This window comes from Ricinus communis, chromosome 7 (assembly GCF_019578655.1).
Source record: "Ricinus communis isolate WT05 ecotype wild-type chromosome 7, ASM1957865v1, whole genome shotgun sequence".
NCBI classification, from domain to species: Eukaryota; Viridiplantae; Streptophyta; class Magnoliopsida; order Malpighiales; family Euphorbiaceae; genus Ricinus; species Ricinus communis.
The window spans coordinates 26,540,226-26,550,832 of NC_063262.1; the positions used below are offsets into that span (position 1 = coordinate 26,540,226).

General features: G+C 31.0%; 1 protein-coding gene and 3 non-coding genes across 6 annotated transcripts; all 4 read right to left on the reverse strand.

Annotated features, from left to right (window-relative positions):
- Window positions 1-3,276: 3,276 nt before the first annotated feature.
- LOC8277486 lies at window positions 3,277-6,280 on the reverse strand. Of its 3 annotated transcripts, none has more exons than XM_015727330.3 (5): window positions 6,071-6,280; window positions 4,646-4,760; window positions 3,937-4,026; window positions 3,751-3,849; window positions 3,277-3,635 (listed from the first exon to the last, which is right to left on the reverse strand). In XM_015727330.3, the coding sequence occupies exons 1-5, from the start codon at window positions 6,136-6,138 to the stop codon at window positions 3,534-3,536; spliced, it is 474 nt and encodes a 157-aa protein (XP_015582816.1). In that variant the 5' UTR covers window positions 6,139-6,280; the 3' UTR covers window positions 3,277-3,533. The 3 variants fall into 3 exon arrangements, with proteins under 3 accessions (XP_015582816.1, XP_048233407.1, XP_048233408.1); XM_048377450.1 differs by lacking the exon at window positions 6,071-6,280 and adding an exon at window positions 5,915-6,021; XM_048377451.1 differs by lacking the exon at window positions 3,937-4,026.
- A 3,758-nt stretch (window positions 6,281-10,038) lies between these two features.
- On the reverse strand, window positions 10,039-10,128 carry LOC112536787. Its single transcript, XR_003080735.1, has one exon. It is a non-coding gene; the product is annotated as a small nucleolar RNA Z102/R77 (small nucleolar RNA).
- Window positions 10,129-10,219: 91 nt separating this feature from the next.
- Window positions 10,220-10,307, reverse strand: LOC112536785. The gene has a single exon (XR_003080733.1). It is a non-coding gene; the product is annotated as a small nucleolar RNA Z102/R77 (small nucleolar RNA).
- A 97-nt stretch (window positions 10,308-10,404) lies between these two features.
- On the reverse strand, window positions 10,405-10,493 carry LOC112536786. The gene has a single exon (XR_003080734.1). It is a non-coding gene; the product is annotated as a small nucleolar RNA Z102/R77 (small nucleolar RNA).
- Between the last annotated feature and the right edge of the window lie 114 nt (window positions 10,494-10,607).

Sequence of the window (10,607 nt, forward strand, 5' to 3'; positions counted from 1 at the left end):
TGCTAGTGGGGTTAGGGGCGAGCACTCCGTCGGTTCGGTTTTATCAGCTTCATCGAGTAAATTGAATTAATTTTGAAAATAAATCGAACTAAACTGAATTAAAAAATAAACTGACTTGACAAAATCTAATTAGTCAATTTGTGTGTGAATACAAACCGAACCAACATAAAAATTTTGAAAATTAAAATTTATAATAAAAATAAGAATATATTTTACTAAATAATTTCAAAAGTTGATTATGTCAGTAAATCAAATTTTTTTGATAGAAAATTGAACTGAACCGATACAATTTCAGTTTCTAAAAAATTTAAACCGAAATTACATAAAAATTTAACCGAATAAAATCAATTTGGTTCAATTTTTGAATTTTTCAGAACCTTGCTCACCCCCTAGTGGGATTATTTGAGCAAATTTGGAAACGTTTTCTTGTCATATAAAAAATGCACTAAAATATAAAAAAAAAAAAAAAAAAGCACCAAGACTATGAAATTAGAAATGTCTTGTGGAGGGGGTTGTTCAAATTTTGCTTAAATGTAGAAGAAAAAAATGTGTTGTCTTTCATATGTGTCTTTTATGGTATGCAGAATTCAATTAAAATCTTGAGCATATCCAATGTGTGTGTTTTGTTGTCATGCTGGAGTGCCTGGTTTAGACAATGAATTGGAGACTGGAATTAATGAATTCGTAATCCATGTGGGTTCATGTCCTTTTTATTTTCTGGGTTCATGTCCTCTTTCATGTCACATATTATGCTCAGATCATGAATTTGAAAATTATTTTTTATTTAAATATTATGACTGTGATGAAATGATTTGTATAATTTTTCTAAGGCTTTATTCGTCTTTATTATAAAATGAATTTGTTCATGCATAATTTCGTAAGATACAATGAAGCTTATATAATGCATAAACGAAGCTCAACCCTTTAAATATTTAATGGATTCTACGAGATTTTTAATATTATTTGAGTAAATAAAGTAAAATTTTTTGTTTTTGGTAATTGTTAAGTAAGTTCATAATTCTTCAGTTACACATTTTTCAAAAAAAAAAAAAGAAATCATTTTATTTTATTATATAATATTTTCTATAACTCATATCTATTATATGAGAGATTATAGCATATGGTAAGTACTTCCCTAGCAGTCACAATTTTTTAATCTATATTATTTCTGTTTATATTTTTCAAAATTCTCCAACAATTATCCACCATTTTGAAACAAATAAATAAACATAATTATTTAATGACAAATTAATTGTGATTATTCATTATTTACATATATAGCCTAGGAGATTCCATGTATATGTTAAGGTATCTAACCATATGAACCATCACAATTAATCCTTATAATGCATTTTTGTTAACTCATTATTCCTGAAGTTGAAAGAGTTAAAAAGCCCATCAATTTTATTTTATAATTAATTGATCCAAACAAATTTAATCTTTTTTTTTTGAAATTAAAATTAATTATCATCTTTCTTTTCTTAGAGAAAAAATAAAATCACCTTTGAACTATCATAAAATTCAAAAAAAAATGTTAAAACCTGAAACAAATTGGAGTATTTTAAAATCCTAAAGGCCAAGGGCAAACAATGAAGGGGACCAGGGGTACAGTTCCTAGATGAAGCCACTGCAGGTTCATGTTCTTTGTATCTGTCCCTTATTCCTTAACCCATTTCTCACTCATGCATGCTTCCTCCTTTTAGAACTATTGATAATTTAACCACTCACATCCTTCAATTATATTTTGCATTGTAAGTGAATATTAAAAAATAAAAGTTGAGAAATAAACAAGATTTGAAATAAAATTGAAAAATATCGTAAATTAAAATAATAATTGAGAAGTGCTGCTTTCAAGTTTCTTGCTTTTGCATGTGGTCATATAAATATAAGGGTATTAGCTTCAAAAATGGAAATTCTGCAGATTTTTATTTTAAATATCAATTCTATTCTTATTTATTATATTTTTTAGATGATGTTATAATCATGATTAAAATTGGGTGAATGTAAGACTTAAATGGGGACATTTCACCAGGACAATTCTCAATCTTTCTATCATAATAAACCTCAATTCCAATTCTGTTCCTACTCCATCAGAACTGGAATTCTGTGATTCAAATATTACCCTAATTGCTAATCTTAAATTTTTTGCTTAAAAATAAATATCATTTCCATTTAAACTGAAATTACTAGAACCCACTAATACCAATGGAGAATTATATACCAAACAAGAAAATAATATATATTAGTTTAAGAATTGCATTTGGATTTCATTTTCAAGCCAACTCAACTTGACCTAACAATAAAAAAGAAAAAAAAACAAATGAGTTCTCAAGACCAATCAAAATCCAAAAATCACCAAGATATGATATCCAGGAGATAAAATAGAAAAAAAAGAAAAAAAGAAGGTTGGCAGGACATTTTGCTTAGGAGACATGATAAATCCACTGAAAACCAACAATGATAGAGGTGGACAAAATCAGACTATATGGCCAAAAATAGAAGACAGCCAACAAGAACATGATAATGCAAAAACAAATGATAAAGGTCAAAACTTAAAACACTGGAAGTGAAGAAACTCACTCACAACCAGAAACCAAGCATTTGAGCATCAGCCTGTCAGCAATTACAGACCACAAATGATCATAATCAATTACAATCCCAAAACTTATGTGGATCCTATGACTAGGACATATCTATAAATCTTTGGGACCCAAGCTTCACAAGAAATATCCAACATGAATCACAATTTGTCATGGAGATTTTTTATTTGAAGAAACCAAGCTTAAATCCTGAGATCATATTTCACTTATCATTTAGTTTAGAAAAAAAATATAACACTTTACTGGAAGAAACTGAGCCGATTGGCAGAATCAAATCATTTTACCGCCTAATGGCAGAATGGGTAATAGAGCAGAAATCAGACACATTAGCCGGTTACTTCACGGCAGTCTACATGAAGTCCCATTTCATGTGGGGTAGTTGAAATTTGACACGAAGTAGTGAAGGAAGGTTTTGAAACATTAGGGAATTCCACAAGTGTAAACCAAAACCAAATAGAATCAGTAAAAATTATCCATTTATTCGACCCCATCTGATATGGAACTATTAAAACTTAGTTGAATTGAATGGAGTACAAAAGTGTTTGCTCAAATCACTCGAGCTTTTGACCTATCTCAGTAGTACCATACCTCTCTAACACAAGCAAGTTAGCTGCAACAAAAGTGCCGGTCGACTACTACCCTCTTTAATTACAGAATGCCTTCAAAGCTCATGATATGAAAGATGTAAGAACTGGAAGATTGATAATTAATATTATCCCCATGAAATGAAGGGAAGAAATAAACTGCATGAGGTTTTCTTTTTCTGTTCCTACAATAATTAAAGTAAAAGGCTCTTATCCATACAAATTGGATCTGATTAATTATAAAATGAGTTTCAATATAAAAAAACTTTGTAAAAGAAAAAATAAAGAAAATTACCCCCAATAAGCTCCTCATTGAAGAGAAACTCTTACCATCAATAGCCATTCGATTCTAAACAGTTTTTGTTTTGAGAACCTTCTTCTTGTGCTGTCTCCTGGGAATTGAGTTCTTCATCCCTATGAAAAAGAGTAGAGCCCCAAAAAGTGCCATATTCTGCATACAAAAATATTCCTCATAATTAGTTATTGACGAAAACCATACAGAACAAAGAATATAATAGGCTATGTTCCAACATGGAAAACAACAGAATAAGACAGGTAAAGCAAACCTGTGTGAATTTAATGAAAAGTTGATTAAATTCTTTCTCTTCAACGTCATAATTGTAGAAATCATACAGTATTGGAGTAGCAATTAATTGATGCAAAAGCTGTACAAAAGAAAGTACCACATCAGTGTATTAAAAGCATTAATTAGAGGTCCAAAGTCAACTACTTAGCATAATCCTAATCCTAACCAGGAGATAGGCTCCAAGAGTGCTGCCAAAGATAAAAAGGATGCCTCCAGCGCCCTTGAGAACTATAGCAGCAGAGTGTACATGTTTGATCTGTATGTATATCAGTCAAAATAATAATCAATATCAATATACCATGAAAAACTACAAATACAGATTTATCTGGAAAACTGAAGATTAGTCCTAACTACCTCCCATCTACCAAAAAAAGAATGTGCAGGAAACTAAATAAGAGCCCAATATGAATCCAATTTCATGTTTCAACACTTGACATGTGAGGATACAGGAAAATAAACATATGCCAGGAAATTAGGAATAAGCATGAGCAAAATCCAATTTTTAATGCTTAACATCAGAAGTTTTTGATTGTTGCCTCCATTTTCATTAGTGTCGCTGGTTTTACTATATGCATGAGACCACCTAATCTTTCTGGTTTGTTGCATGATGAAATCATCATATGCATTTTTTTGATGCATTTTCGAAATATTTCCCCCTTCAATTTTGAGATGAGAAACAGAATGCATACAAGAGGATGCAAAACCAATATTTAACCCACACCCCCCCACCCCACCACAACAATCATTTAGTTGCACATTGCAGCATCTCCAGTAATCAAATTTGTTTTTCATTTTTTCTGTTGCTACTGAATAAATCTTTATGCTTCTCTCATTCTTATGTAAATGTGTGTATGAAAAGAAAGAGAGATACTCACTTCAATTTCCGATAATTGAACGCCAACATGAGAGTGCACATGGTTAGTGAATACATCAAACTTTGGTTTGAGAGTCTTCATAGCTGGTCCTCCATTAAGCCCAAATTCATTAAACCTATAAAATTGAAAAGTATACGAAGTTATAAGAGATAAAAATATGCAGATAAAGTCCTATCTATTTTCAACAAAATTTTGTAAAAAGATCTCATGTATAAAGTATGCAGTTTGATGTCATGGAATTGAAACAATGCTAAGAAAAAGAAAGTAATAATTATAAGTTATGGAAACTGCACAACACAGTAACACAAGACCACTCAGACGATACACAAGGGATAAGACGATAGGGATAAACAGGAAGAGAACAAATTACACAAGAATTGCACAAAAACCAGTTTGCAGAAAATTTAAAAGAAAGGGACTCCTGCCAGGATTTGGAGAATCAGATTCTCATTTGAACACTTGATTATCTATTTCCTCAATAATGAAAAGAAGTTATAGAGGAAAAAAAACCACTACTAAAAGAAGCTCAAAAGAACACCACTAAAAGAAGCTCAAAGAATCACTACTAAAAGAAGCTCTTCAGTACCTATCTAGAACTGGAAAAATATAATTCCAGCCAAATCTCCCATTTCTTTGATAGTTACAGTTTTAAGAGTTCTCTAACTTCTTTGAAAGTTTTGACAAGTAAATATGCACATGGTTTACTTGGTTCCGAACAAAGACCACTAGAAGGAAAAGCTTAAGAGTAATAAAATAAACTACTACAACCTTCATTTGATAAATAAATGCAATGCAGGGAGACCCGTCAATTTGGGATCCAATTCGGGATTTTTCTTGGGAGGTGCTGGGAAGGAATGGGAATGTAATAATATTGATTCATATAGATATAGAAGAAAATGAACTATGCATGAACTGGTTAATGGATTGGAGAGGAGAGTTGCCATACAAAACTGTGCATGAACTCATGCAATAACATTATGGTACTAAATTTTAACAACCAACTAAATTCAAAGTATTCCTACAACAGAATCCTTTTCTTCTTTTCTTTTTTGGTCAATAACAATAAACATACATCAAACAAGTCAACATATATATCAAACTCAAATAGTAAATTAAAAAAAAAAAAATCACAGAAAGGAGTGATTTCACAAATGATTGGAAGTCCACGACCATCAAGACCATAACTTTTGACTACAGCAATGTGCTAGTTTAACGATCACAACAATTTATGCTTCAAGAAGATAGACAGATCCATAATTGATTATAAACCTTAAAGAAAACAGATCCACGGCAAATCTATACCCACAAAAACCCATGAAGAATCTCATTTACATATAAAGAAAGAAATGGCAGCAAAAATCGATATAAAGTTGTGCGTTAAAAATGTAATATAGAAGTAAATTACAGAATAAACTCAAAACTCACTCTTGGTAAGCAGAAAGTATGAAAAATGAAGCAAAGAGGACTCTTCCAAGAAACACAGTGAAACCCATTTCCTAGTTTCGGACAGAAGAAGAAGCACGCAGTGAATCTCTCTCTTTTGTTTGCTTCAAGACAAGGAAAGAGAATTGTCCAAAAAAAAAAGGTCAATGAAAGAAAAACTATTTTAGTTGGGTAATATTGAAGTATTAACGAAATATGATATAAAATTATGTGAAATAGATAATTTTCCAAGCATCTTTTCCCTAACCTTTGGTGGAAAGTGCGAATTAGCCTTTAAACTAATTTTAGACGCAATTAAGCACTTAATCTATTAAATGCCTGTGCTTTAAGCCCTTCACCGTTAAAAGGAATTAACGGTTGTTACATTTAAGTTGAGGTGGCAATACACTTAGCTGAGTGGCAGAAATAATATGGGACATAATACACATCAGCTTTCCTTCCTTTAATATCTTTCTCTTATTCTGTACTTTCCTTCCCCTTCTTTTCTCGTTCATTTCTTCTTCCCTTTCCTTCTCATAGATAAACAGTACAAAACTTTCATACTAAATCAAATATATTTAACAAAAGAATTCATATCAATGCAGCAACAACCAGAACAGCCTCGCCATCCTCGTGTTACCAGTTCTTACACTACAACAATAGGAACCAAAGCTGATGTCTTCTCCTCTTTCCCATCTTCGCCGGTGCATCTAGTCTTTATCGTCATCATTAACAAAATTCCTCAATTATTCAACTACATCAATGAAATTTAGACCAAGATTCTGTTAGAGCACCTTATCTTTCAAATTTTGAGCTAGAACTCTTTTGCGCCTTATTATTCTCTCAAGCGTAATTACAAATACTATGCATGCGTTTACTCCAATATGTTTCGCACTGTGTGTCTTAACATCCAGCGAAGCTTAATGTTTATTTGTGTCGGATGCTTAGTCGAATCCCGTACTTCATTACCTTGGGTGTGTGAACTGGTCAATTAAACCTTTAAGCATAACATTGCTCGTATCCACATGGGAACATCAAATCCTCAAACATCTTTTTCAACTCTCGACAATATGGTTGTGTGTCTAATTTTGGTTTTTCAAGTATAATGAGCCTATTAGCTGCACCTATTTATTGTGCTGCTGGTTATCGTGCCCCCATAAATGACAGACATCAGGAAAGCAACACAACCTGCAGATGTCTACAGCTTCGGGGTAGTGTTATTAGAGCTTCTAACTGGAAAGTCCCCTATACATGCTACTGGTGGTTAAAGAATTGGGTCTTTTATTTTTATTTTTTTTATTCTTTTTTTTTTTTTTTGTAAAAAGAGAGTTTGGTCTTTGATGACACAAAAAAGAACAAATACTAGATAGACTCTATTGCAAAGATCTGCCTTTACTTCAGCTTTTCCTCCATAATTATTAAAGTCAGTTTAGTTCTTTGGAGTTTTGATTAGAAAAAGGAAAATTTGGATAGAATTTCAAACTTTGGTTCAGTTCAGAAATGCTTCTACAGTCTGTAGCAAGAGTAACTGACTCAGGAATCTTCAAAACTCTGTTTGTTCACCAAATCAGAAATGGTTGCTTTAGTTGAAGTCTTATCATTTGGGCATGATGAATTAGATTTGCTTCTTTTAAGAAAGCGTTCCATTATTGAAGTTTGTTTCTTTATAATATTTTTGCTTTTATGTTTAGCTTCTTCTTTTTCTTTATGTTGTTGTTTATTCTAAGCTTTCTCTTGCTATTTTCTTATTTGTCTCCTCATTTCAGACTCTTCTCTTTCACGACCTTCTTTCTGCCTCCTTCTGCAACAACCTAAGTTCACGTTATTTTTTCAATCAAGAAATGATGTCGATGGTGGTGACATGATGCGGTGGTGATGATGGCTTTTGTATAAAAGAGGAGGAAAAATATGGTGATTTGGCTATGTGGATTCCACTTTTTTTTTAGAAGTCAAACAAAATGCTATATCATTGCAAAGTTAACGGTCGATTATCTTTTCCGTTCAACGAGGACTTAACTTATAGCTCTTTAAAAGATTAAGTGTCTCAATGCATTAAAAAATAGATTAAGAGCTAATTGGATCCTAACACCAAGCGTTAAGGATAAAAATGCATCTTTTTCCTTAATTTTATCAATCTTTTATAATACATTTAATTAAATTTGTTATATAAATTATAATTTTAAAACAAAGAATATAAACATTATTTACTATTTATATTAATTAATAAAGAATATTTTTATTAATTATTTATTAAACTAACAATTAAGGAAAAGAACTAAATTCTATAATATAAGAAGAAAGAAAGAAAAAAAAAACAATAATTTAGGACGGAAATAATAGTAACAATATTCAAATATACTTTGTGGCTTCTTAAATTTGCCCTCATATGATTTAAATTGGTCAAGAGTGAGGACACTGGGAGCCTAAGAGTTTTAAGGGACTTGGATTCAAAAGGCTCAGAGCGCTCAAATGTTGATATGCTCAGTAAACAAGTATAAAAAGTATAGAGGCTTATCACGGAGCCCATTTCTCTTACTTACTACAAGCCAATTTAAAGCTCGATGCTTCCCTCGGTGTACGTTTTTTGAAGCTCAACTTGAGTCCAACTCTATCTTTGCTTGGCGCAGCATCTTTTGGTGACTGTTAAACTATTAAGGAAAAATCTAAAATTTGAGCATTTGATTTAAAATTTTAATATAGAAAACGAGCTTAATATCCAAAAAAATTCTAAAATTCACTTGATATCAATTCTAGCATATAGTTTTTGGATTTTAAATTTAAGCATCAAAAACTTCCATTAACTTATTAATAAAATTTATTACAATAGAAAAAAATAACTAAAATGAATAAAATTTATTAATAACAGATAATTTTATTAAATACTAATATTAAAATCAATCTTAAAAATTTAAAATTTAAAAACTCCGTTTTATATTTTTAAAATCTTTTTTGACAACTAAACCTAGATTTTAAATTTTCTTTTGACAATTAAACCTAAAAAATGACCTGATCTTTTTGGTAAAAACTTTAATCCTTAAGACTCTGTCAAATTTTATAGAGTTAAAAAAAAAATATTAGAGTAAAAACTTTAATCCTTAAGACTCTACCATAGTTTTACTTCTTATTGATTTAGCTATCATCTAAAGTTATTCATGTCAAATTTTATAGAGTTTATAAAGAAAAATCGAAGAGATAAAACATAGTCATATAATTCAACTTTTATTAACAAGAACAAAAAAAACTCTATATTTCATCATTTACCTCACATGACTGATTTTGGAGCAACCAAACTTTGTTTAAAACTCAATGGCTTAATATTTATTAAGAAGACTAAAAAACTCCGTACTTCATTATTTAGCTCACAAGACTGATTTTAGAGCACCCAAACTCAATGGCCAAAACTATTAAGCCAAGAAGATATATGCATATAATATATGTCTCTTTCTGAAGATTACATATAAAATAGGACATCAATTCAATTGAAGAACATGCATTTAACGCATAAGTGTAGCCGACTTTCAATACAAATTAAGCTAATTACAAGACAAGGCAGCAAGCTGAGAAGCCAAACATACTCCAGCAGTTGATTATAAACCTATCTCACAGCCTCAAATCAATTAGCTAATGGAGTTCAGAAGGGTATTCACAACTTTCCATCTGCCTTATTAAATGCTCTTCAAATCAAGTAGTGAAATGAATTTCTAACACTACCCTTATAACAGCCTTTCAATACAACACACATAAAGGGTTAGATAACCTTCTGCTATTTAGTAGTCCAGCAGGAAAAGATTTTATAAAGATGCAATAATATTTTAACTGCCTTGATTCGCCAAGACAATTCACTGTCAATTCATATTGAGAAAGACAAGCACATGTGTCAATCCTCTCACAAATGGATACAATCATTTAACCTAAAGCCATTAAGGATATTAACAAAAATAAGAAAATGACATGAATATATTAAAGAGATTAAATGATCAGATAGAGCTAATACGAAATGATGCCATCATTCCGGCAATCAAACCAATAGGGAAACGTATTATACTATCATCATTTCATGATGAACAACTAAGAATCTACACATTATGAACAAAATAAAGAAGTGACATTTATGCCCAAAATCGGAAATCTATGTTAAATTGTCAATAAAGAGAATGATCAGATAGAGCTAATACACAATTGATGCCATCATCACGGCAATCAAACCAATAGGAAAACAAAATAAATCATCATATCATTCTCAAGGAATGGCTTAATGGATTCAATCTCAAAGAATTAATAAAAAAAACCCTAAACTTCGAAAATGACAGTAATAGAAAGAAAATGAAAAGAAAAGAGAATGATCAGATAGAGCTAATACAACATTGATGCCATCATCACGGCAATCAAACCAATAGGGAAACATATCATAATCATCATATCATTCTCATCTATCTTAAGCTAATGTTTTCATGCAAAATCAAAAAGAATAATTGGCGATAAAAGCAAATACTTTAGGCCGTCAATGGCCAGCGACGGTAGCAAAGACGGCGGATTTGAT